This window comes from Pseudopodoces humilis, chromosome 15, assembly GCF_049639895.1.
Source record: "Pseudopodoces humilis isolate 2021_Gansu_Grassland_sample_001 chromosome 15, ASM4963989v1, whole genome shotgun sequence".
NCBI classification, from domain to species: domain Eukaryota; kingdom Metazoa; phylum Chordata; class Aves; order Passeriformes; family Paridae; genus Pseudopodoces; species Pseudopodoces humilis.
In genome coordinates, this window is record NC_142214.1 from 12,787,643 (window position 1) to 12,812,826 (window position 25,184).

The 25,184-nt window shown below is 43.8% G+C and overlaps 1 protein-coding gene across 2 annotated transcripts; it reads left to right on the forward strand.

Annotated features, from left to right (window-relative positions):
- Positions 1–1,146: 1,146 nt before the first annotated feature.
- RNF128 (ring finger protein 128) lies at positions 1,147–24,405 on the forward strand. Of its 2 annotated transcripts, XM_005532399.3 has the most exons (7): positions 1,147–1,641; positions 13,034–13,281; positions 17,300–17,371; positions 17,953–18,035; positions 20,559–20,655; positions 21,435–21,612; positions 22,971–24,405. In XM_005532399.3, the coding sequence occupies exons 1-7, from the start codon at positions 1,194–1,196 to the stop codon at positions 23,105–23,107; spliced, it is 1,263 nt and encodes a 420-aa protein (XP_005532456.1). In that variant the 5' UTR covers positions 1,147–1,193; the 3' UTR covers positions 23,108–24,405. The 2 variants fall into 2 exon arrangements, with proteins under 2 accessions (XP_005532456.1, XP_087918864.1); XM_088062738.1 differs by lacking the exon at positions 17,300–17,371.
- Positions 24,406–25,184: the final 779 nt, after the last annotated feature.

Here is a 25,184-nt window from a genome sequence, read left to right on the forward strand (position 1 = left end):
AAGCAACAAGCTGGGCCAGCAGGAATGAGCAAAAATCCCGGGGTGGTAGACGAGACGTATCAGAAGCTCCGGGGCTGTGGCTGAAACCATGGACGTCTCGGCAGGCAGGAGGTGCGGGGCTACAGCGCAGGGAAAGCTTGGAACAGTGCTGAAGAAGCAGCGGGAGTGGGACAGTGGCAGGCTGGCTCCCAGCAGGGCAGAGCAGATGGGCGTAGGCCCCTTTTTTAGTGTGGTAGGTGTTAATAAGGTCCCAGTCCAATGGCTTGTATTACGAGCAAAGGCTCACCCACAGAAAGAACAAGGGAGTACAGGACTGGACTCTGGCGGTGACAGTGAATTCTCCTCGAAGTAAGCAACAGCTTGACCGTCCTCCTCCGAAACCGAGAGCAAGAGCCCTAGCCGCTCCCCGTCCCCATCTTTTGCCTGCTCAAATCTCCAGGTAGCCCCTCTCCCCTGAGTTTGGCCACTTCTTTTGTTTTACGTAAGTACCCAATAGTTAGTTTCCTAGCAACTCATGGGAAAAAATTCCTTAAGTACTAAAGAAAGAAACCCAACCCCCATCAGACAACTTCAGTCAGGACTGACGCCGTGCTGCAAATGCTGCATGCAGCAAACATGAATTCAGCCATTGAAAGCAGGCTGGCTCTCGCCTGAGCACCTTGTGCAGGTGCCACCGTGTCTCTGGGCTGTTGTGGAGTGTCAGGAGATCGGCATCTTCCAGGAGTCCCGCTGCCCACCCCCCGTGCTCTATCTACTGTGTGTACTGGGGCGGGCTGGGGGAGTGATGGAGGAGGTGAACCACCCTTCCTGCGTCGCCCGCGGGGGATCACCCATCACCCCGAGAGGTGATGTCAGGAGGAGTCATCGCTTTTGACAGGTGGCACGGGCGGGTGGCCTCCGCATATCCTCCGGAGAAACGTGGATTGGTGGCGCACTGCGCCCGGAGAGAATATAGCGAGGGAGACGGCCGGATGCGCACCCCCCACAGCACTGGCGGGCTGCAGCGCCCGGCGTACACTCCCCGGGCAGCGGCTGGGGCCCACTCCCGGCGGGGTTCCCGCGGCGGCGGGCGGTGCTGCGGTGCGCAGTACCGCGCGGTGCTGGGGGCGTGCCGCGGCATAGGCGGCCCCGCTCCTCCCCCGACAGCCACGGCGGTATTAGGCAGTGGGGCAGCTGGGCTGGGCCGCGTAGAGATGCTGTCTGGGGCTGCGCTGCTGGCGCTGGCTGCGTTACTTTGCGCCGTCCCACCGCCCGGTCTCCGCGGGGCGGCGGTGGCAGCGGCAGCAGCGGCGTGGACCGCATGGCTGAACGTGTCATGGGAGAACGGCGTGGACCGTAACCGGAGCGGCTGGGAGGCGGGCGAGAGCGGCCTGTACGGGTTGGACTCGCCCCTGCAGTCGGCCGAGGGGCTTCTGGTACTGCCCGACAGCCCCGACGCCTTCAATGCCTGCAGCGCACACACCAACTTCAGCAGGGCCCCGCCGGCTGGCGGCTCCCTGGGCTGGCTCGCCCTCATCCAGCGCGGCGGCGGCTGCTCTTTCGCCGACAAGATCCGCCTGGCCGCCGAGCGCGGCGCCGCCGCCGCCGTCATCTACAACTACCGCGGCACCGGCAACGAGGTGCTGCCCATGTCCCACCACGGTGAGCGCCTGGGAACGGGGCGAGGCTGGCAAAGAGAGGGGTCGCTGGGAGCGGCCCCTTCCCTCCCTCCTTTCCGTCGGGGGTGCGGGAACAGGGCACATCTGCGGCGCGGCTTTTCGGTAACAGCCGAGAATGTCACTACCTCTCCCGCACCACAGGGGTTTCTGCCCGGACTGGACAGTGCTGTTTCGGGTGCTGATGATGTTTTTTCTCTGATTAATAAGTAACCGTGTCCGAAATCTGCGGCTGCTGCTGGCGCTGAGGACGAGTGGGCGCTTGCCGAGCGCTGTGGTAGGTGTGCGGGGCAGATGGTCTCCACTTGGTTTGGGTTTCTGGTCTGAGCCTGTAGTCGCCAGAGGTGCTGGTTGCTGCGGTTTATACTGCCTATTGAAACGGTGGAGTTGATTTGGGATGTAAAGTAGGCTGAGTTTTCATGCTCAGTCGCTGTTTCTCCCACTATGCCCTGCACACTAACCAGCTCAGACATAAGCAAGGTACGAGACTGTTCTGTAGGTAACTTTTCAGCATCAAAATGCTGCTTCTAATGCAAGTAGCTGGAGGTCTTTAAAGGTTGTTTTCCAGTTTGCACAGGCTGATGAAGAGCACCTCTTCTCTTGCTATAGCAAGTCTCTTACTTAGTGGAAGGTTTTTCCTGACCTGCCCATCTTTCAAATGAAGAATGAGATTTGGCTGTGTTTTAGGCTAATGTTACCTGAGAAACAGACCTAGGCTGAAAGCTGTGTAAATACCTTCTGGTGCCAAGCAGGTGCCCTGTGTGTGACAGGGTGAGTGGCTTTGATGGCTCTCTTCAGCTGTTGGACAGACATGCACCCTCCTGGGTGTGTTGGAATTCTGTGAAGTGGCACTGCTTTGGTAAGCCCTATCTTCTGGAGAGAAACTGAACAATGAAAATGAATACTGCATCTTATAGCTCTGAGTGGTTTGAAAAATAATTATATCCCTGCAGCAACTCTCTTTGAAGGTGTGGAGAGGATTTCTGTTAGTGGAGGCAGTTCTGGTGAGACAAGAGAACAGTAGCTGCCTCTGGAGGTTTGATATCTTAGTGAGCTTGCAATCTTAAAGAGCTGTAGGACTGTTTTAAGGATTCAAAACAGACAATCTGGATAGGCTCTGGCCTTTCTGAGGCAAGGCTTTCTTATGTAATCAAATCATCAGCTGACAAATGCTATTGAGATCTGGCTATTGCTGGACAAGTTCCTTCTGCTGAACTGACAGAGTGTCCCTGCCATGAGCCCTGTTTCCTGTGTGTTTGCCTGATTCTGCAGCTCTTGGAGGAGCTCCCTTGGTACTGCTGGCCTGGGTCAGTCACTGCTGAACCCGTTCTTGAGGGGAAGGACCAAATGCTCCTGCCCCTCCTCCATCCTGGCTGGTGGGAGACTTAAAGCATCTTAACCTTGCTGGGAGCTGCCTCTCAAAATGAGCCATGGGCAGGATTTACTCCAAGAGGAGCTCCCTCCTTTCCTATGCTGTCCTTAAGCTTTCTGTTGAGGCATTTACTTTAGAATGGCTCTAGCTGTCCTGATTATCCTGCATGACGGGATGGATACTCAAGGGCATGTTGAAATTTCCCAGCTGAACTGTGGACAAATAGGACAGGGACTCTTGGAGAATACAGCTTCTGTCAAACCACTTATTTAATCTGCCTGGCTCCTCCTTGCAATGTCATAGCACAATTACTAAACTAAGCTTGGGCTACACTTGCTGCTGTTGTTTTTATTGCTTGTCCTTATTTTAGTCTCTCACTTTCTTTTCTGTTCCACCCTCCCTTTTTTTCTTGTCTGGACTTGAGTTCTTCTTCTGTCATTGTGTCTGTCTGCAAGTCCCTGTTCTTGGCTCTTCCCACGGCGATGCTCCTCCTGCTTACGGGGCTTTGGTGACACACTGTGCTTGGGCCAACCCTGCCTTCTGCCCCTGCTGAGGGCCAGTGCTTTCTGGTCAAACTCGACAAACGTTGCAGGCTTTGAACGCTACATAGCCAAGATGGAGCAAGCGACAAGTTGTCAGCCTCATTCTGTTTGCCAGGTGCAGTATATTCCCTCTGTAATGCTGATAAGTTCAGCCTACAGCACTACCCTTCAAACTTAGGAGGTAAGAGCTGGTCATACTGCCCTTTGCTGAACTGTGCTTTGGATGGTTTCTCTCTCCTGGCCTCATTGGTAGCACTGGATGCTCTAACTCTTCCCTGGAGCCAGTGGGGAAGGTGGCCGTGCTCACTGAAGAATGGGCTTTGTGCAACTACAACTCCCACCATGTCTGTAATGGCTGTAGCTGTGATAATGGTGACCTTGCAGTCTGGTTTTCTTATTTGGCTTCATTTCTGCTCTGACTGGGACCAGATGCCATCAAATGAAACCAGACAAGGCCAAACACTTCCTCCAGGCTGAGGCAGTGGGAAGTAGCAGGAGATGGCTTTGATGGGGTGAGGGGGAATTAAGCCAGTAGTACCGAATACTCTTCTCTCACCTGTGGGGCATGGAGCGTAGCAGAGAGGGAAGATCTCTGTGGGTGGGTTTTGATAAAGTGTATGGCACAATACACTTTTCTTCAAAGAACTTTGGTAGCAACAAAACACAGTTATTAACAGAAGCTTATCTAAAAGTGTAGTATATCTTTTAGTGGGGAGTTCAAACTTGGCTTTTTAAGCAACTTTCTTGTTTAGAAACATAAATGGGTCGTAATAGAAACATAATAGAAATACAATTTCTAGCAGTTTGTCCTAGTCATCCTACTTCCAGAGACTTTTTCTCATAATCATCGGGTTTAGCCTAATGAATTCTTTATTGTGTCAGTGTTCCATATAACCTTTTGGTCTGCCAACTTTAGAAAAAAATGAAACAACAAAAATAACCCAACTAAAGCAAACCACTTTGGCAATTAAAATAACAAAATGCAGTGAATAACGAAATCAGATATGATCAAATTCTGCCTAATCATCTAACATTTAGAATGTCAAGAATTTAATGGAGTCTAAAGTAAAATTTGCTTAGTGGTTTATAAGCACAAACCCATATCTATTAGCCAACTTGAGTTTTAACTATGCCTGTTTTAAGATGGTACCGCTCTGTGTCAGGCTGAGCAGGGTTTCAAAGTACAGTTCTGCGTGCTCATAATTGCACCTCTCTGTAATCTCTATTGACCTTCTGAAAAAGACATTTGATTGGAGAAAACCAGCAGTATGTGGGGAAGAGGTGCAGGGCAAGAATTGGTGTGTATTAAAGGTGGACCTTGCCTTAAGGTAGAACCAGGCTATGGGGTGGCTTTGGTTTGACGGCATGGTGGTGCCCATGGGAAGCATTCTTTGGTGTTCAGTATTTCCTTGCAGCTGGTGAAAAAGGATTCTTTTCAGATCAGAAATCAACAGTGATAATTTTCTTTGGTTTCTCTCTTGTGGTGTAACTAGACTTGAGAAGCACATCACCTGATCTGCAGAGGGCTTGTTCTGGGGGAACACGGCTAAATGATTCTGGCTCAGGCACTAACAGCATGTCTCAGGCTTACAAGATCTGGTTCAAGTGTAAACTTGAATCAGTGGGTGAAAGGGGAAGGGAAGGTTAAATATGTAGCACTGCTACTTATTCTGCTGGAGTTTCACTGAGGTGAAGCCTTACCTCCATATGCTTGGAGGAAACAGTGTATGGCAGGAGTGTCTAGATTTGCTCCACTGCTTTTTGTGAGGTATGATCTTCAGAAACAAGCTAAAACTTTGCCAAGGTATTAAAAGGCTGGTGTGAGCTGTAAAACTGTTAAAGATTGAGTCAAAATTGTAATCCCAAGGCAGGCTGTGCTGAGACTTTGTAAGCCTTACGTAAACTAATAGTGCACCTCTCTTTGCAGTGATTGAAGACTTGTGCTGAGGACATCTGAGGAGAGGAATGAGGCTGGAGGATGTAATTAATGACACTTCCTCTCTCATGTTCCTTGGCCCTGTCCAGATGAGCCTCTGCAGATCATGAAGTCATTCCTACAGTTCCTTTTTGAGAAGGACCTTGCATGCGTCTGCTGTGCCTGAATGGTATTTGCAGTCTGTAGTGTCTGGAGTTTGTAGCTCTTTGCATCTGAGAATAATTTTTTTGATGTGTATGTGCTGCAAATTTGTCTTTATGTGCTCAAACTCAGTTTGGTTTTCCTGGCTCCTGGTTTGGAGTAAATGAATGTCACAGCTGTAGTGGCATTCAGATAAGCAACTGTAGCAGGTGGGTCCGGTTGATGACACTGATCTCCCACCCTCAGGGGATGGTGGGGTGTGACATTAACTGGGGCTCTCCCCAGTACACAGTCTATGAGCAAGCAGGAGTGGCATTGAGGAACTGGGTGAGACTAATTGATGCTGTTGACAGCTTCTGATCCCTGCCGTTGCTCTTTATGATATAACTTAGGTATCTCTGTGCCATGGAAAACTGTAGGGTAGGCATCATCCCTTAGATAGCCTGGAACAGGTCTGTGAAGTGCCCTTGCACTTTGGGTTTACTGGGCTGCTGAAATGTGAAAGGATGGATTAAAATCCTAAGTGACAGCTGTGGTAGCAGAGGCTTCATTGTGAGGGACATCATGTCACTTAAAACAATGACACTGCTTGTTTGCCTCCAGGCTTGAGTGTGCTGGTGAGCACACAGCAGTCAGCTCAGCACAGTTCTCTACTGTGTCCAATGTGATCTGTCATCTTTTCACAGACAGATGCTTTTTGGTTGAGATTGTCCCCACTTACATCATTTTACCATTAGCTTTCTCAAACTCACTTGTTCCCAGTGAACGCTTAGCTGCCACCAGCACGTGGTGAGCAAGGGATATTAGTGGTGAGCTCATTCAGAGAGGGTGAGCAATGTATTTACTAAATCAAAACTGCTGAAAACTGTTGAGTAAACTCAATGAAGAATTTTCTTTAGGAATTTTGCTTGCTGTTTCTCCAGGAGGTTTTAGATGCTGTTTGCTAGATTGAAGGGTGGTAGTTTTATCTTGCAGGTGCCACTGACCAAACACCATGTGAAGATAGCTGAAGATAGATCTCATTCATTTCTGTGCCCTTGAAAAATGTTACTATCCTGGCTGTTTTAGAGGATGATTTCATGTTACAAATGTTCTGAGGTTTAGGGGACGGGAGCATTTAGGTAAAACTTTAAAGCTCAGAAGGGAGGAGAGGAGGGGAAAAAGGGTTGGTAACTGTTGGATTCACTTGACAAATAATAACACTATTTAAGCTAAATAGAGTGCAGGTTGGCTTCCATGCCCAGTATTCCCTGGGGACTGATGGAAACTTGTGGAATGTAAAACTACATTTGGTCTTGATTTGCCCCTTTATACACCTAGCTTGTTTGGTAAAAAATTTTCCCCACACTTCCTAGTGTGGAAATCTTCCTTCTTTGTGTCTTGCTGACTTGTTTGCCTTACCATCCCTGGTGTGTATGAAGGGATAGCATGTGTTCTGAGCCAGTTATGCAGACTGGGAAGGAGTGGTTGATGCACATGGAGGCTGTGGTGCCATTCAGGGATGCTGGGACTGGCTGGAGAGCTGGGCAGAGAGGAACCTTATGAAGTTCAGCAGGTGTGTCTGCACCTGAGGAGGAACAGCCCTGGCCAGCCATACAGGCTGGGCCTGATTATTGAAAAGTAGCTCTGTGGAGAAGACCCCACACATCCTGGTAGATTTCTGTCCTTGACCAGCAGTGTGTTCTTGTGGCCAAGAAGGTGTGCATTAGGAAGAGGTAAGGGAGGTGGTCCTGCTGTTCTTATTTTGCCCTGGTGAGGCCTCATCTGGAGTCCTTTGTGCAGTTCTGGACTCCTTGATTCAAGACAGACATGGAACACCTGAAGTGAGTCCAGAGAAAGCCTGTGAAGATGATGAGGGACTGGAGCATCTGTCATACAACCAAAGGTTGAGAGCTAGGCCTATTTAGGCTGGAGGTGAAAAACAGAAGGGACCTCATCAGGGTGTGCAAATATGTTAAGGGTGGGTGTCAGGAGGATGGGGCCAGACTCTTTTCAGTGGTGTCCAGAGCAGGACCAGGGACAGTGGGCGCAAACTGAAGCAGAGAAAGTTCCATCTGAATAGGAGGAAAAATTTCTTTAGTGTGAGTGTGATTGAACACTGGAACAGACTGCTCAGAGAGGTTGAGGAGTCTCCCTCACTGGAGATATTCAAAACCTGTTTGGATGTGATCCTGTGCAACCTGCTCTGGGTGAACCTGCTTTAGCAGGGATGTTGAACTAGATGATTTCTAGAAGTACTTTGCCACCCCAGCTGTTCCATGATTTTGTATGACTGCTTGCCTCTGTATGCTGAAAGGCTTGTGTGTTTAGAATGAGGAGATCAGACATAGTGCCATATGTCAAGTAAAACAAGATGAAAGTAGATTTAATTAAGTGTAGGTAATACTGTGAGGGAAAAGGCAGTTCAGTCAAACAGTTTACATCATATGGAGCTGTATCTTTAAGTTACTGCAAAATAACCTGAATGTGTTTTATTCCTTTGTCTTGGTGCCAGGTAATGTTTGGGGTGGAGAACATACAAAGCAGGGGAAGAAGGAACAAGCCTACAATTTACCCAGGCTTCTATTGCTCCTGAACTATGAGCTCACTCATGCTTCCCTCTTGCAATTGGGAGAGCTTATCACAGGGCAATAAAGTTGTTTTCTCTGACAGTGTCTGGGATGGAAGATGATTGTGGGGATGGGCACATTCCTGATGAGATTTTGCCTTGTGCATATGGATGACAGTAATCAGCACTTTATTTTTTTATCCACACTGTACCATGGATAAGAGCAGAGCTGGCCTGCAGGGTCTGGTTTCATGGTGTTTGAGGCCAGGGAGAGCCATCCTGTCCCTAGAGTGGGGTGTGTTGCTAAGACTTGATGGCTTTTATGTGCAGTGCTGGCCTGTCATCTGAGGTGAATTATGTAAGATAGGTAATATCAGCTCGGTCTGTGTCCACTGTTAGTTTACTTTTCTTCCTAGAGTAACAGATGAGAGTAAGCTTGTACCAGCCTGTTTGATAACCCCCAGAAATCCCATTTCTTACTATTAAATTGCAGTGAGATAAGCAATGTTCAAGGCATTGTAGTTTTTCTCTAAACATGAAAGACAGGCTATCAGATACTCCTTTTACATGCCTGAGGAGCCAGGTGTGCTAAACTGATACAAAATGGTTGGAGTGTGAACTGACAGTGTCTTTTGTGTTAAAGAACAGGAGATTGCTTGATTTCCTAATGCCTTTTTTGCTGATGGTGGGGTTAGAGGGGTTCCAGGGGAATACCTCTAGGTCCTTTGACTAGGTATAAGGCACAACTATTACTGATCTGGGCTCCAAGTCTTACAGATAAAAACGATGATCCAGGCACCAAGAAACAACTAGATACAACTAGAGTTGTATTTCATCTCCTGAAAGAGCCTACCAATAGCTTTTCTGCTGTGGTGCTGTGGTTAAGGAGAACCTGTCCATTCTTTGAGAATTCAAACTCCGAAGTCTGCATGTTCCTTTTTTTATTTTATTTATTTATTTATTTTTTTAATATATGACGCATTGAAAATCAAAAGTAAGTTTTTCCATTCTGCTTTTTCTGAGCTGGTTGCTTATGTGGTGGCCAGTTGTTGAAATGGATTGGTGATCCCACCAGGAGCAAGGATGGGTGGGGGTATTCCCAAGTGGAGTGCTGGGCATGCTGGGGTGAGCTGTGCTGATCCCAGGGATAAGCAGTGTGGCTGTGCCCTAACAGAGGCACTGGTTGCACATGGTGCTCTCTGGACAGAGTGAAGGAATACTGGTGAAACTGGGGGCACTTAATTTCAGTCTTATTAAAGATGAGGCAAAACTTCAGACTTTGAGAAAGCTGGGGGGGAAAAATGGAATGGCATTCAAAATGTTGGAGGTTGTGTGTGGCATGCTAGCTTTTTCCTTGTTCTGAAACAACTTGCCTACTTAGTACATTTTATACCTTCTTTCTTAAAAATGCCCTCAAAACTATTGCCTTCCTCACATATTTTCACTAAACTGTGTGTTGTAGCTCAGTCTGTTCCCAAAGAGAAAAAGGGTCCATCAGTTTTATATCCTGCTCTTGGTAAATGGTGATAGAGACATTAGAGAGGTTTGGCTCTTGCTGTCTAAGAAAAGAAAGATCTACGGAATTTGGCTAAAGTTACAGTGAGGCCTTTAAACCAAAATAAAGGGGTCTTTCATTACTTAATTGAAGCTGAATTTGTTTGATTTAAACAATGCAAAACAGTTGCAATGTCTGAATGAGCTGAGAAATTAGTTTTGAGTGAGGGTAGAGGAAGTGACTTGGACTTCTTGAGTTGGCTTTGGTCGGTGGATTTGTTTGGCTTTGAGATCTGTACCTTGCCTTGATGTGTTTTAATACATTAATAGATTGTGATTTTATTGCTAAAAGTCAGATTTTTTAAGGCACAAATTAGGTACCATTGCAATCTAAATATTGTGGGGCAAGTGTTCTCCAGGCTCTACAGCTTGCTTGGTTCAGGATAGATTTATCAGTAGTACACAAAAATGTAGCACTGGATTACAGTAATCACCTTAAATGAATGTGAAAAGGCAAAAGTTAATGCTCCCTGCTCTATGCCCCCCTTGCACATCTCATTTCTCTACCGAATTGTCAAAACTATAACTTCATGTTTAGGAGTAGAAGTGTACTGGCAGAATGAGTGAAGTCTTTGCAGGACAGATTTTTATATAGGTATTGATGCTGCTATAAATAGTGCAACTCAGCTCTACATCTAGTCAAACTGATCCAGGAAGGTGAAATTTTGATCCTAGTCATGGACCAATATGCTGTGCCCTAGCTCTTCCCTGCTCCAACAAACCACTGGGTGTCATGTGCTTCATCAACCCATTTCCTTTAGATTTTGAACAGCTGCTGCCTTAAAATTTGTGAGGTGCCCAGAGAGGCAGGTTGTGGTGTCCTAAAGAGTTGAATAATTTTCCCTCTCCCGTTTCACAGGAGATGGGGAAGGAAAGAGGCTGGGAAATGTTTAACTGAACAGGTCTTGCCTCTCTTTAGCAATGAGCCCATTATCAGCTAAACAGGCAGCAGATTAATTTCACCTTTAAGTGTCCCTTAAAAACTTTCAGAAGCTTTAGTTGAACCACAAAAGCTGACACCTGGGCAAAGAACTTTGGTTTCTCTGAGGTTTTTACTGTGCACAACTAACTGACTTCCCTCTGCTTTAATGGAGACTGGGTGGGGAAAAAGCTGACAGCTGAGAGCAGCTGGTGTGCTTTAGATACCTCTGCAGATGTCCCCTCAAATACCTTGTTTCCCACATGATGGCCAAACCCTGTTAGGAGCCTCTGTTTAGGCTGGTGGTTCCAAGGCCACCATAATGTGTTTCAGTACCTGTCATAATGGGTACCCAAGTAGCAGCTCAGGAAGTATTGGGTCGCAGTGATCCTCTTGCTATTGTTATAGAAGCATGGAAGTTATTGCAAACATGTGCTGATAGAAATGGCCACTCACTTCTGCTCTTGTTGTGCCAGTGTCAAAGCCACCAACTGGCTACTCACATGTGTTCATATAAAGCAGAGATGAAATTGCAACAGAAATTTCTGGGGTTCAGGAGTGTCAATGAGGATTAAAGCTGTCGTCTGATGACATCCTTGTGAACTATGCAGTCTGAAACTTAAATTGAATACATTTTTTTGTTCAAGGGTAAAACTTGTTCACAATGGATGGCTTAGTAGCTGGAATGGTTTTGCAGGCTGATGGTGACATTTCATTAATAGGAATTGCTATGCTGTGTCTTGTGCATAAGCACAAGCTAGATTTACTATGAGACATGCAGAAATACAGGGGAATAGGGTAGAGCAACCTTTTTTGCCCTTTATTTTGCCAGGCTTTTTACTTTCTTATTGTTGCAGCCTGTTCTTCCACACTTTATTCCTTGCTTATGAAAGTGTCAGCTTCTGACTTCTCTGCTTGTTGCTAACACCTGACTCCAGCTCATTTTGCATATGAGATATATAAGCCGTGGTTCATCCTAAAGAGTAGTTGCAGTCTGGGAGACTTTTTTTTTTTTTTTCTCTTTTCTGTGTGATGTCCTTGTCTTTACAAGGAGCTTTCTGAATAAAAGATGAGTTTTGTCCCACTGAGGAAAGTGGCTTGCTGTCTTGGGTAACAGGCATTATGTGAACAAGCTGAAAAACTAATAAAACTAAAAAACACAGCCTTTGTGGTTTAACACCAATTCTTGGGGTTTTTGGTAGCTGAAAATTGAATAACTTTCAGCAGAGGGAAATAACTTCAGTAACTCAGCAGAGGGAAAAACAATTGGTCTTCTGATTAAAGAGTGTTTGGCCAGGGGTTAGCTAAAAATAGCACTTTGTAACAGTCTTTATTCTTCCCCCATGCAGTGTCTATTATGAATGTTGTGCAGGTGATGGTTTAATGCAGTGAGACTTCTGATTAGCTGGTCTCAAATCTGCTTTTCTTGTATTTAGAGAGAGAGCAGTGATAATTTACTCATCACTCTTTCTCTCTTTCTTTTTTTCCCCTCTTAAGAGCCTCTCTGTTATATTGGGACTTTCTAATGTTTCTACAGACAGTATCAAGTGTCCTCATGCCCTTGCATGTCACTGAGGGGAAACCAGTTTGCTGTGGTCTGTGCTTGGTGACTGGAGTTGCTTGAAATTTTTTCCTACCATAAACACCTTGGTTCCTTTGACTTGGTGTGGTGTTCAACTAAGCCAATAAAACCCATTGTTAAAATCAGGATGGCATTTGGCATCTTGCCCCTAACTGTTTAAAAGTGGAGCACACCTTCCTTCATATTTGTTTCCCTCTGAATCTGCAGTAGAAACTCGCAAAAGCACTTAGAATTCACAGTGCAGTTTCCCTCAGTCATTTGCTGCTGTTGAAAATACAGAAGTGATTGTCTTTGCTCAGTGTCTGGAGAAGTACACAAAAGTACTGTCAAATTTAGAAAAGAGGTTTTAAGAAGTAGCAGTGGAGCAAGGAGGGAGTTGGATTGATTACAAGAAGCAATCCCTATACAGATATCACAATCCCCAGTGACCTTACTTTGTAGAGGATTTATTTTTAACTTCATGTAGTTCAAAGGCATGTTAAGTTATAAATCGCCAAAGTGTTGTGTCTAAAATAGGATAGTCTGTGTCCTGTATCGGAGTGAGGAATGCTGTGGAGATGAATGAATTCTAAACATGGTTCACTTATGCTGCTTATAGGTAATGGGACATACTTTCAGTTGGACACACATAGTGACGACTCTTGTTCCATCAGTTCATACTGAATCTATAAATACTATTTAGAAACTTCCCACAGCCATTTCTTTAGCACTTGAAGCAGGACATCCAAGACAATGCCTCTGATACAGCACCTGAGAACTGAGCATGGATTCCCCTTCTTTGCAGGTGCTGAAAAGATCGTTGCAATTATGATTGGCAACCTGAAAGGCATGGCAATCCTGCACCGCATTCAGAGTGGCATGAAAGTCACCATGGTCATTGAAGTGGGAAAAAAGCGCAGTCTTTCCGTGAATATCTTCACCATCCTCTTCATCTCTGTGTCATTTTTCGTTGTGGCAGCAGCAACTGTGGGTTGCTATGTCTCTTATTCTGCTCGGAGACTCATTATCGCAAGGGCCCAGTCCAGGGAGCAGGTGAGTTTGTGCTGTTGGTTTTTTATACCCCCATGGTGTGGATTTTGATGTTTGTAAGTTTTGGTTAAGTACCAAAATGACTGTATTTGTTTATTTAATCTTTAAAACACTAAGGAATACCTCTTTGCACAGCTTAAAACTTTCCTAAAGAACAGCCAAAAATAAACTGTGGGGAAAAGTTGATCATGCTCAACTAACTGTGTTTCCAACAAATATTCCCTGAACTGCAGTGTAGCTGTAGTGGTGAGGTAGGGAGGGCTGTGAGAGAGTTAAACTGCTTTTAGCTGACTCTCATCTTTCCCACACAGCACTGCCTATGTGCTTGCTGTAACAGGAGACACGGCTGGAAGCATGTCTGCAGAATGAGGCATGACTTTAGCTGCAGGTTGGGAGGCTGCTGCCTGTTGAAAGCTGCTTTCTGACTGAAAGCTTTCTGAGAATTACAGTGACAGACTCGGTTAGGGTTGGAAGTATTGGAAGCTGTAATCTGCCTGCAAGATGTAGCATTGCACTCCAGGATAAAATGTGCAGTTGTCTCTGTAACCTGATTCTGTTCTCTTGCTGACATTTGTGGGCAGCGATGCAGTCTCCTGCTGATAAATCCCCTCTTTCAATACCCTGCCATATACCTTAGTCTCACAGCTCTGTTTAACAATGCTAACTAAGTCTGGTCAGGAAAACCTGGATGCCTTATGCTCTGTTCATTAAATCAAATTGAAATGCTTCCTACTTTGAAGGTACTTAACAGTGCAGTTGTAAGCTATCAGGCTTTCAAGAAACTGCAGCTGTTATTAATGCCTCAGTGATAGCTGGTACTGGGAAAATCCAGTCTGCCTGGCTGGCAGTCTTGGGTTCCATGTGCACAAGGAGCTTACTGCAGATTGAAAAAATAACATTGATAAATGATATGCCAATTCCACGTGATTTCAGCAGAACTGAAATCAAGGAGCCCCAAGAAGTGCTTTGTAGAGAATAGAAGAAAGCTTTTCTGCTGCCAGGGTGTAAAAATATACTATTCTGTCAAAGTGAACCTCAAAGGCAGACCAGAATTGTTTTCAATTGTTTTTATACCCTGGCATCTCAGACTGACCTCACAGTGATTATAGTAAAGAATAACAAAGAAAATGCTTGTAAGTTCAGGTGAACTAATAAAAGGTGATCCTACTATGTGACCTCTTAGCTGCTGATTGGATTTTCAGTGTAGATCCAAAGTTTGAGAGTTTCAAGTACTTTGTCTCCATGGAGTACTGAATATTAGTCAAAAAACTTCTTGGCTTGTATGGTACATCTTGGTGGTTTTTCTGTCACGGTTCAGCCATTTGAAAACCCAAATTGCCTGGACTTTAGTGACTATTGAGAAAAGCCAGTCATGTCAGCTTCTGGTCCAAGTGAAAAGAGAAGTTTAGTAGCACAACTGTCCTTACCTAACACTTAAACCAGAGTAGCTCTTTCCTCATGAGGAAGCTACACTGTGCAACCTGCTAGTTCCTTCTTTAATCCATCTTTTCTTCTGGGCTTGAAATTCAAGTCTCCACCTCTGCAGTCTCTTCCTGCATTAGAAGGTTAGTGAGCAAGAAGGTAGAAAATTGAGACAAGTGTGCTAGGTGGCTTTCTACCTTTCTAGTCAGTGGAGTAATGACAAATTCAATTCTCAATATAGTAACCTTTCTTAATAGAGCAAGATGACCCATGATGTTATCTGTGACCTGGTTTCTAATTTCATCTCAAGTCTTTGCTTCCTTTGATTTCATAAAGATTAGATGTTCCAGCTAAGAAATGACCTAATTAATGGTTTTGGAGTCAACATTTTAACAATTGCTCAACTTTCAACAATTCAAAACTGCTTCAATGGCAGTAGCTACCTGTGGGGAAGAACTTCCTTAGCTTACAGGAGAAAAGCAGGAGTTCCAAACCTCCTCAGAGCTGTCCGGTCTGTATTGCTGTGACTGTGCTCACAGGGTGCCAGGAAGGCACCCTTATACAGAAAGGGCTGGAGGTAAAATTGGCAGCTTTGAACAAGGAAGACTTAGGACTGAGTGACTCCAAACCTAATTTTCCCATTTAGGTACCTCACTACTTCAACATTCTGCCAGAGCCTGGATAGGTGCTGGGATCTGACCTATTTTGTAATATCTTAATTCTATTTCTTCAACTTAGCTATTTTTTCTAGCTTTTTCTGTGTTGGGGCTTTTATAGTTCTAACATAATTCACATTTCACATTCACTTGAAAAATTTGGCTTCACAAAATGCTTTGACATTCCAAGCTTGAGTATCCTGGCAGACTATTCAACATAAAGCTACTTCTGCAACCTTTCTCCATCCCCTGGAGGAGTGTTCTGCTGTACTTGCCAAAATCAGTGTTAAAGGTGACTTTGCCATTGATGCTTTTAATGAGGAGCAATTAAACTGATGTCCATGCAAAACTTAAAATATTATTTCAAGTAAATTATTAACAGTGCTGCCAGTTGGGTCCTGTCTAATGTGCTTGGACTGACATTAGATGTGTAGATGAGATATAGTATGAGGGAGTACATTCCTAGAAAGTTTCGTTTTCAGTTAACAACAAGTAGTGGTAACAGTTCTGGCCATGTATGAGAAGAACTTCTAGTACGGCATTTCTGCTCTGTTGATGTTACCGTGTTTGCTGCTCAGACTTTTGGGGGCCTCAGTAAACAGCAGTATGTGGCTGCTGCTCTGTGGCTTCAGTCTCAAACCTTGAAAAGGGAAACATCATTTCAAAGTTAACCTGTAAGTGACAGACAGAAACATATATTGATGTCTGTCACTGGGGGATGCGATGTATTGAGGGTTCCCCAGCTAATCATCCACACTGCAGCCACTTTCATGAGGCAAAAAGCCTTTAATTTGGGGTCTTGTCAACCCTTTTATAAGCTTCTCTGACCAGGTCACCCTGACTGGTAGAAGGAACAACACCTCTCTCATCCCATTGGTGGGATAAAAGAGACAATATGCTCAGAACATCTGTGTCTTGTTTTGGGAAAGTAATTCCTTATTTACACAATTAATCCTTGAGCGAGAAAAGGTTCCTAAGCCTTTCCCTTGGGAACGGTCAGCATCTGAGAGTTTGAAAATTCTCTCAGGTTCGGAAAATCATGTCCACAGATGTCTTAGCAGAACTTCACAAACTTCCAAGAAAACTTCAGTAGCTCTTGTTTCTAAACAAATCTGCATGTCTGCATCCCTCACCTTTGTATTGTACCTGTCTCTTTCTTCATAGTTAGCATGTCAGCTATTAAACTCTTAAAGCATGGACATGGATACTCTTATCTTAGGGCACAAAAACAATGCTAATACAAAAATAGCTCAGTTTGTGCCAGGGCTATTTGACAGGGTCCAAGTGAGACGTATAAATCAACTTGTTTGCTATTAACTGCTTCAGCACAAGAGATCTTACACAGACTTGAGTGGCCAGTCCTTACAAGATTGTTAGGTGTCAGCAATAACCCTCCTCCCACTTGTCCTTCTGTACTTGTGCCATCAGTACTGCAGTTGGAAAAGTTTCATGTAACTGAGCTAAAATGGCTAAGGAGATGGAATGCTGGAAAGCCAACAATGTGGGCAGTGGAATTGGAAAGAGGTGTTTTGGTTAGCTGCAAAACTTGAGTCTAGTCTGTCCCCGAGGTAAGTGTTCTATTGGGGATGGCATTGCCAGAGCTGCCTGAAGTGCTCAGCGTAGGGAGAGGACAGTCCTGTTCTTTGAGTCAGTGGAGCAGCACCAACCTGTGACCTTTAAACAGAGGTTGGCTCCTGGGCTAATTCCAGGTACTGTAGTAACAGCTGGACAGCAACAGTTGCCAGGCAAGCTGTAAAGCAGTGGAAGCAGAGGAGTAGTTCAGGGTGTATTGGTGCTAAGTGGGCTTACTTGGCTTGTTTTGATAGCATCTGGGTTTTAAAACTGCTGTCTGCTTGTAGTGTGCTACAAGTAGGCACCTGGGTAAGTATTATTAAGTGAATAGAAAAATGGCTGTGTCTGACCAGGACTGCTTTGTGTCACAGCGGCAGCTGAGGGCCAAGGCTAAGAAGGCCATTGAACAGATGAAATTGCGCACCCTGAAGGAAGGGGACAAGGTAGGACTGACCCTGTGATCTCCCATGCATTACAGCACAGCCTTTGCATGAAACCCAGGGAATTCCCTAATAATGGAGCAGAATGCAGAAGTCTCTCTGAGCCTGTAACTCTTGGTAGCAGAGACAGTTCCTCTTTCAGACCAGGTCCTCTTCCAGGCCTCAAGACTTTTTATTCATATAAATCAGTTTATTTTGTTAGCTGCTTGCTCGTAGTCTTGCTGATATGAAAGGAGCTAATTTGCTGGCATGGGTGCTTAAACATAAACTAGTTCTAATCAGCTTCCCTGGCTCTTTTTGTAACTAAAACTGGAGGTAGCAGTTTTTAAACATCTACACTAGTGCCTCCAGTAGTCCAATAACAGTTTCAACTGGAATTTTGAACCATGGGTTTAAACTTCCAATGCTTCTTTTGAGGTGTCAGCTTGACTGTGCCTAATCCTTGAAGCGTGTTTATATAAGATTATATTTGGGAGCATCATGAATCACTCTAGCTAGGCCCCTTTATTTGCAGTAAATCTGACTGGAGTTCAGAGGAAGCTTTCAAAGTCTGTTAAAGCTGTAAATTCATTTCACTGTTTCAGGAAACTGGTCCAGATGGAGATTCCTGTGTTGTGTGCTTTGAGCAGTACAAGCCAAATGATGTAATGCGTGTTCTGACTTGCAAGTAAGTTGTCTTCCAGACTCCTCCTTTATCCAAAATTCTGCCATGTTTGTTAACAAACTTCCATCAAGTTATTGTACAGTGAGAATCCTATCAAAGCAGTATTTTGAACACCAAAAAATGTGATTACACATTTGTAGTGTGCCCCAGTGGCCTCTGTTTATCACTTTCCCTGTATGTGGATCCACACACATAACTTGGCAGACCACAGTGTCCCTCAATGAGATACTAGGACTTTTTAGATTTTTTCCTTTGCTGCTGTATAAGAATGTTATCACTAACTTGCAGGTAATGGGCAAAACGTTGCCCATTTCTTGTCCTTTAAATTACTATTTACTAAGAGGGTTGTGTTTCTGCTAAATTTGTTAAACGATGCTGACTTCTGTAGTTTAGAAGAAAGCATTTCTGTTCTTGTATGCATCCTTTGAAACAGACACCAAAAAAGAGTTTCTTTTTCTAGAATTCTCTCCTGTTGTATCTCACTGCTATGTTGCTGTGGAAGCCCAGTAGTGAAACACTAAGGCATTAATGTGATTGCTCCTAAGGTGAACAATGAAGCTGCCTCAGGGCTTAAGGAAACTTTTGTGGGGTTTCCCCTTGTGCCTGCTGTCTGGGACTGCTCTGGCCAAGCTTCTAAATCAGAGGGCTGTCACATGAACTGCCCAAATTGTGCAAAGGAAGAGGTGTCATAACCCTTAGGGAGGATTACAGAAAGCACTTGAAAACATTTTGATGCAGGAAAATTAAGTTCGGAAGAATAGAAAAATGGGTAGCTGCTCTTGTGTGCTGAGCAGTGCTGTCTAACACTGGCAAATCTCAGCTGGAGTTACCTATGCACCAGGTTACAGTTTTGCAAAGGCTTTCTCTGCTCCCAAGCAGTAGGACCTCTAAGCTGTTTTGGTAATACAAAGTTGGTCTGCTAAGGCGTTATCAACCAACTCCCTTGATCTAATGCTTAATAGTTTAAAAAACCCCAAAAGTGAATAACCTTTCAGGCATGTATGTTAATGATTATCCATTATCCATTATATATCATGTTTATGCTTGTGGGTAGTTTTGTTTAGTAATGGAGTAAGTGCTATGAGTACAGAAACTTGTAGACAGGCTCCAGATACTTTGCCTGATAGCAGACCCGACTTCTTATTATTTCCCTATAAACCCTACTAATATTGGTATGAACCTGAAAACAAAGCATGACTTTTTTGGGTAAGAGTGGAGTAACATCTTTCGATTGTGTTCTTTAAACACAAATTTGCTGCATTTGCTCTGAGACTGCTTTTATGTACATTTGTGATGTTTCCTTCCTCTATGGCTCTGTAGCTCTCAGAGGCAAGCTAGCTTGAAATGACTACATGGACTTGTTAATCTTCATGAGTGGTGATATCTGCTAGTATCAACCATACTAAATTCTCCCTCTTGTGAGTTATAAACTGATATTTACTGCCAGAACGTGCTTGCTTTTGGTGGTTGACCTCAACACTAAGACCCTACTTGTTGAAAGCATTTAATTGTATCTATGAAAGACCAAATCAAAGGAATACTCCCATGAATCACATTGGTGGTATCTGAGTCCCTGGGGTGTATTTGCCGAGGGCATTATTGTTCAGAGAGTCACACTAAAGGCATTTTTAGTTGCAGAGGTTCACAAGTCCAGTATTAAGTTCAAGGACTTAAAATAGTCAGGCGTCAAGAAAGTTTCAGGTTTTATTCTAAACATGACATTGGTGCAGCTGGAAGGAAGTGCTGATTCAGTGACCTGAATTGGAGATGAATTGGAGAATCCTTGGGTCCTGCTGGAGTGTAGGCTGCTTAACACTGGATGTGGCGATCTCTGCACTTATAATAGGGTTGATTAATACTGAGCAGTGCTTGTTTGCCTATTCAGGCTGAGGGAACAGGCAGATTACAGAATTTCAAGTCATCCTCCTAAATCTGTGGCCTAATTTAAACCCATTGTGGAACTGAGTGTCTTAGAAGAAGCACACATTTGCATCTATGATGGCTGAGCTGTATTTACTTTCTTGAGTGTACAGCCTGCCCAATACCCACTTGGGATACACAGTGATTGCACAGACACAATAAATGGGTGGGAGTACAGTTTATCTTGAGGACATAACTATGTCAGATGATTTGCCTATGTAATTACAACAGAAACAAATGCCATTTAGTCACCTGCATCTACATGACAGAAGTTAACCTTAAAGCGAAGGCTGAGATGTCAATATAATTTAAATTATCAGCTGGGAATGTGTTGTACACAGTTTTGGAAAAACAGCTTTAGACTGTTTAGGTGTAGCAAAAATGATAATGCTGAATTCTAGCAAGTTGTATTGGGATACTAATAAGCAAAAACCAGCTACAGGTTGAAAGATTAACCATCTGTAACTTTCAGCCGAAACTTGTGGCAAAGGTCATACAGTCTAGAAGGAAGAAATTCTTGTTGTTACAAAAGGGTCCTTCATAAGCTGGCACATGAGCAATCTTCCTGATATGAAACCTAACATGTTGGCTGCCTTATTCCACCAGCCATGTCTTCCACAAGACTTGTATTGACCCCTGGCTTCTGGAACATGGGACGTGTCCTCTGTGCAAATGTGACATCCTCAAAGTGTTGGGTGTTGAGGTAAGCCAGCAGCCTGCCGGTCACACTGTTACAGTGGTGTTGTGACAACATCTTGAGCTTTTTCATGCTGCCTCTAGAGTGCAGGTGGTAAGCACAGGTGTTGCCATGTCTGTGGCCAGATGCTATAGGAATAATTGCAGTGTCCCTTTAGGGAAGCCTGCAGCTGACCTGATGTGAGTTGGTATCACCTAAAGGCTTGGGCAGAATGTCATCCAAAGCTGACCCATGGATGGAAGAATCTCTCTTAACTCTTGTGCTTAGAGCTAAGGGTGTTTCTCAAATCTTCAGGCAGACTAAGACAACTCATAATGTCCCTGAAACAGCTTCTCTTCAGTTGCTCAGTACCTGAAGCCCTTGAAAGATTTCTGGGACTGCATGATTTCCTAGGACACATCAGGAGTTTCTGATGTGTTCTGTAATTTCTTGTTGTTGCAAGTGCCAGAAGAAGATGATGTTGCCAGTCCCTGAAGCTGCCTGGACCAGTTAAAATGTAAGCTGGAGTTTCCCTGTGGGAGGCAGATCTACACTGAGTGGAAGGAAGAGTCTTTTCAGAACCTGTGTCTGAACTTCCCATTCAATTAGGCAGTAACTTTTTTTCCTCTGATGCTGGAGGTTAACAGCAGAGCTTTTATTCCATTTCATGTTTTTCCCTCTGTGTAAAAGTGCTCCAGACTCAGTCCTTGCAGGCATTGTTCTCCAAGAAAGATGCACCCTCCTGCCAAGCTGTAACTTAATAATTTTATAATTTTCTCTTTTTTTTTTTTTTTTTTTTCACAAAGATGGATGTAGAACCACGGTCTGAGCCTGTGCAAGCCCCAGGATCCAGTGGTCAAAGACCTCTATCCACTGTCACTATAGTTAATGAAGAGGACAATCTTAGTGAAACAGCATCATCTGGATATGATTCTGTGCAGGGACCAGATGAATCTGCTCAGGAGGCACACACACCATTAGAAAGTATGTCTACTGTTTAATCTGCCTTGCCTAGATCATTTGTGTTTGGCTGTTTAGGCTGTGAATTAGAGGGAGTTGCCTTCATAGCATTTCACAGGGCTTGAATACTTTGTTTTTCAGGGTTATCTTTTGTTTTAGCCCTTAGCTCTGACACTTGGTCTTTGTTTTCAAATTAAACACATCCTTAACGTGAATTAAAAGCCAAAGTCTATGAAAGAATAGTTCAAAGTCAGAGGCTTACTACTTCAAGAGCAAAGAGATTTTTCCAGAGATGGCCCTTATCCCTTTGTCTCTTTGGAGATTTCATTTGGATGAGTGAGTGTTGCTTTGCTACTAGATCTATCTGCTTTAAGTAGTTACTTTCTGAAAACTTTTGGGGAGTCAGTCTTGCTCTTAGATGCAAGATAGAGAAGACATATACTTCAGTTGAATTTCAGATTTGCCAAAGCTGAGTCATCCTTGAACACTTTTAGAGTATGTTAATTTGGAAAGAATATCTGATTTCCCAAATACTTTATCTTTTTGAAAAAGACCAAACAAATTGAAAATGTCTTTTTAGTGCTCAGCTTTACCAACACTCTCAATGTTGCTGTTAGAAATGAAAATGTTGCAGGTAAGGAAAAATGAAAGTAATTATCCCCTGAATTGTGGTATGACCTTATAAAGGGGATACTTTATTTCCCTAGCTGATGGGAAAACTTGGGATTTGCTGCCTGTCTCCTGCAGGACATGTTGCTACAGCAAGTGGTGTGTGTTTGGGAGTGCCCTGTTGAAGCACCCCAGTAGAGAAGAGGACACTTCCTATGAGTTAAATATGAGAATTTGAAATTGCATCCCTCTAAGCAACTCAAGGCATGCTGGGTTAGTTACATGGGTCATTCTCGTGTATTCTCATTTGGAGTGGTAAGGGACATCAGCCAGACAAGATTAGTCTGTAGGAAGAAGGCCTTCTTCTCCAAATCAGCATGCCCGCCCCCCCGCCCCAGTTTATCCTGAGCCTGGTCTCTAGGAGTTGCTCTTGATGCCTGCCTTCAGCAGCCTAGAGATACAAGACCTGCTAATATCCTCCTTGTTGGATTTTGTAGCCTTCTGTGGCTTAAGCACACAACTTCAGCTTTCTTAGTGCTACTGAGCTGAGCAGGCATCTCTGGAAAGGACAGGCAGTGACAAGAATGGGATCCCAAACTAACAAGGGGCATCAGGAGAGAGGTAGTTGGAATATGGCCTTGTATTTCCATCTCTGCAGGAAGAGTGCAGTTGAGCTGCTGAGCTTGTGCAAATCAAGTTGTGTCGCTTTAGGGTGGTAAACACTTGGCTGTGGCACCTTTTAACTTGTCTTGACTTGCTTTTCTTCTGGACAGATCACAACACGCATCCTATAAGTGATGAATCCCAGCCCTCCACTGTGACTGTCCTTTCACACGGTGACAACCCGGGTTTTGAAGGAGATGATACACAAGTTTGTGGAGGCAGGATTGTTTGTGAAGTCACGTTCTAAGAACATGCCCAGCCACATGGTGCAAACCTTCTGCAAGGAGCTGCCTACTGCCGTTCCATATGAACCAAAAGTTGCAAGACTTGCAAAAAATACTGCACTGGCAATGTTTAGATAAATAGACTTGTCCCAATCATAACTGTATGGTTTGCCTTTCTTAAAACTGTATTTTCCACAGGAGTCTTAACACTCTCCAGATAAAGCTGTCTTGAATATATAGAAAGCCAGCAGATTTTAACTAAAACAAAAATTTCATCTTTATCAAAGCTTCTCTACTGTGTTTGAGTTGTTTAAGTGAGAATATTTTTTATGTCATAGTTTCTCCACTGTGAATCATTTTGAGTTGGATATTTTTGTTGTTTATTATTTTCATTCAAGTGGATTTTCATTGTAAAGAAATTAGTTTTGATCTGTTCTAATACTTACTTATAAGACAGTTTTGTTTAAAGAAACATGGTAGTTAATGTTTCAGTGCACTAATTTGATAGGAGAAAGTGCAAATTAATGCTTGTCAAACTGGATTTTGTCCACGAAGTCTTTGGTTGTCTAGTAACCAACTGATTCTCTACCTCTCAACTCCAACCTGCCAACCACACATTCCTAAAGGGGAAGAAAAGAGAGCTGAAAACTAACAGGCCAGATCTGACTTACTGTAAAGGGAACAACTGCAGGAATTTTTCAAGCCTTGTTAACATTAATCTGTTAGTCTGAAAGATCCTCAAGTGATTTGAGGAGCTATAACCATCTCTAGCACCAGCAATATGCCAGAGTCCTGGCTATGTGGGAGTCTGGAATGACTTCAGGAAAGACTCAGCTGAAGATGAAAAGATAGATTGCTTCCTCTTCTTTTACAGAAAGGATCTGTTGTGTTTTGTTCAGAAATGATCCTCTGAAAAATGCTGGACTGCTGCTGTACATTGCCTTGCTCAAATGCACAAGCTGCAGGGAGAGCCGATGTCCTGTGAGTGTAACAGAGGATTGGAGAAGCTGTCCTCTGTGTGGAGTTGAGATGGGGTCAAGTAGGAACACTGGGTGCCTCAACAGTGACTTGGCCTTGTCCAGTGAAGGTAACTAAGGACATCTTATAAATGCACTTTATTTTTTTACCTCTGCACCTTTGACTAGTTTCTATTGTTTAGTAGGATTTTGTCTTAGAGATTCCAATAAATAACTTAAGAATCTGGGGGAAAAAGCAATGCATTATCTTAGCTATAGTACAAATTAAATGTTTGTTAATATTTCATAATTTGTATTGAATTTTAATATGGAAATGTAAATGTAAATAAAACTATTTTTGATTATCCTGACTATCATAAAATATTACCAGCTCTCATGGAAGCAGATGCTGAATTTGCCCTGTCCAGCAGCCTTGAAACACATCCTTTTAGGAGGCCAAAAAGAAGCAGTGTTTGCTCAAAGTAATTGGAATAAGGAGTTCTAGTTATGTGCAGGGTGCTACTGTTACATGGATTAAAATTGTGTTGAGATGCTGAAACCTAGTAGCTGTACTCAATGTTAAAGAAAATCCAAGCACCTTAGGATGTGTTCAGTGAGCTGCTGAATTGTACTTGTAGGCAGGTTCAGCACAAGGCAATCTGCCATGTGCACTTCAGACTGGCTGCATTTCACTTTTCCTTTGTCAGGTTGCTCAGCACCCCTTCCTTACTCCAAAGTTTGTTTGCTTTGAGGAAAAAGCATTTTAAAAATTATTACTTGTCCTTTGTTCTGTACTCTACTATGAAATACAGTAAAAGCTTGCTGCTCTCCTGGCTGGTTTGGAAGCAGTTAAGTCTTGTATTTATTTTTAGTTCAGTTCCAAGTCTAGTCTAGAAAATACCAGTTGGTTCTGATCTCCAGTTGTGAAGCTGATTATAATCAGACTCCATTCTGAAGCTGTCATTTGCTGTGATTGCCTTTTTATTCTACCTCTGAAGTGCAAAGCAGTGAAAGGAACAGCCAAGCAGTAAATATGCAGCCCCATATCACTTCATTCCATTTCCATTTCACAAAGCTGGTATAATTTTTTGTGGTGTGTAAGCTGCAATATAGTAGAGTCTTATGAAGATACAGCCTCATGAAA

What these genes read in the sequence shown, in the direction of transcription:
- RNF128 (XM_005532399.3), top strand. Translation starts at nt 1,194, where the DNA reads ATGCTGTCTGGGGCTGCGCTGCTGGCGCTGGCTGCGTTACTTTGCGCC. An exon ending in GCTGCCCATGTCCCACCACG is followed by an intron (nt 1,642 to 13,033) that starts GTGAGCGCCTGG and finishes CCTTCTTTGCAG; the next exon opens with GTGCTGAAAAGATCGTTGCA. An exon ending in CCCTGAAGGAAGGGGACAAG is followed by an intron (nt 17,372 to 17,952) that starts GTAGGACTGACC and finishes TCACTGTTTCAG; the next exon opens with GAAACTGGTCCAGATGGAGA.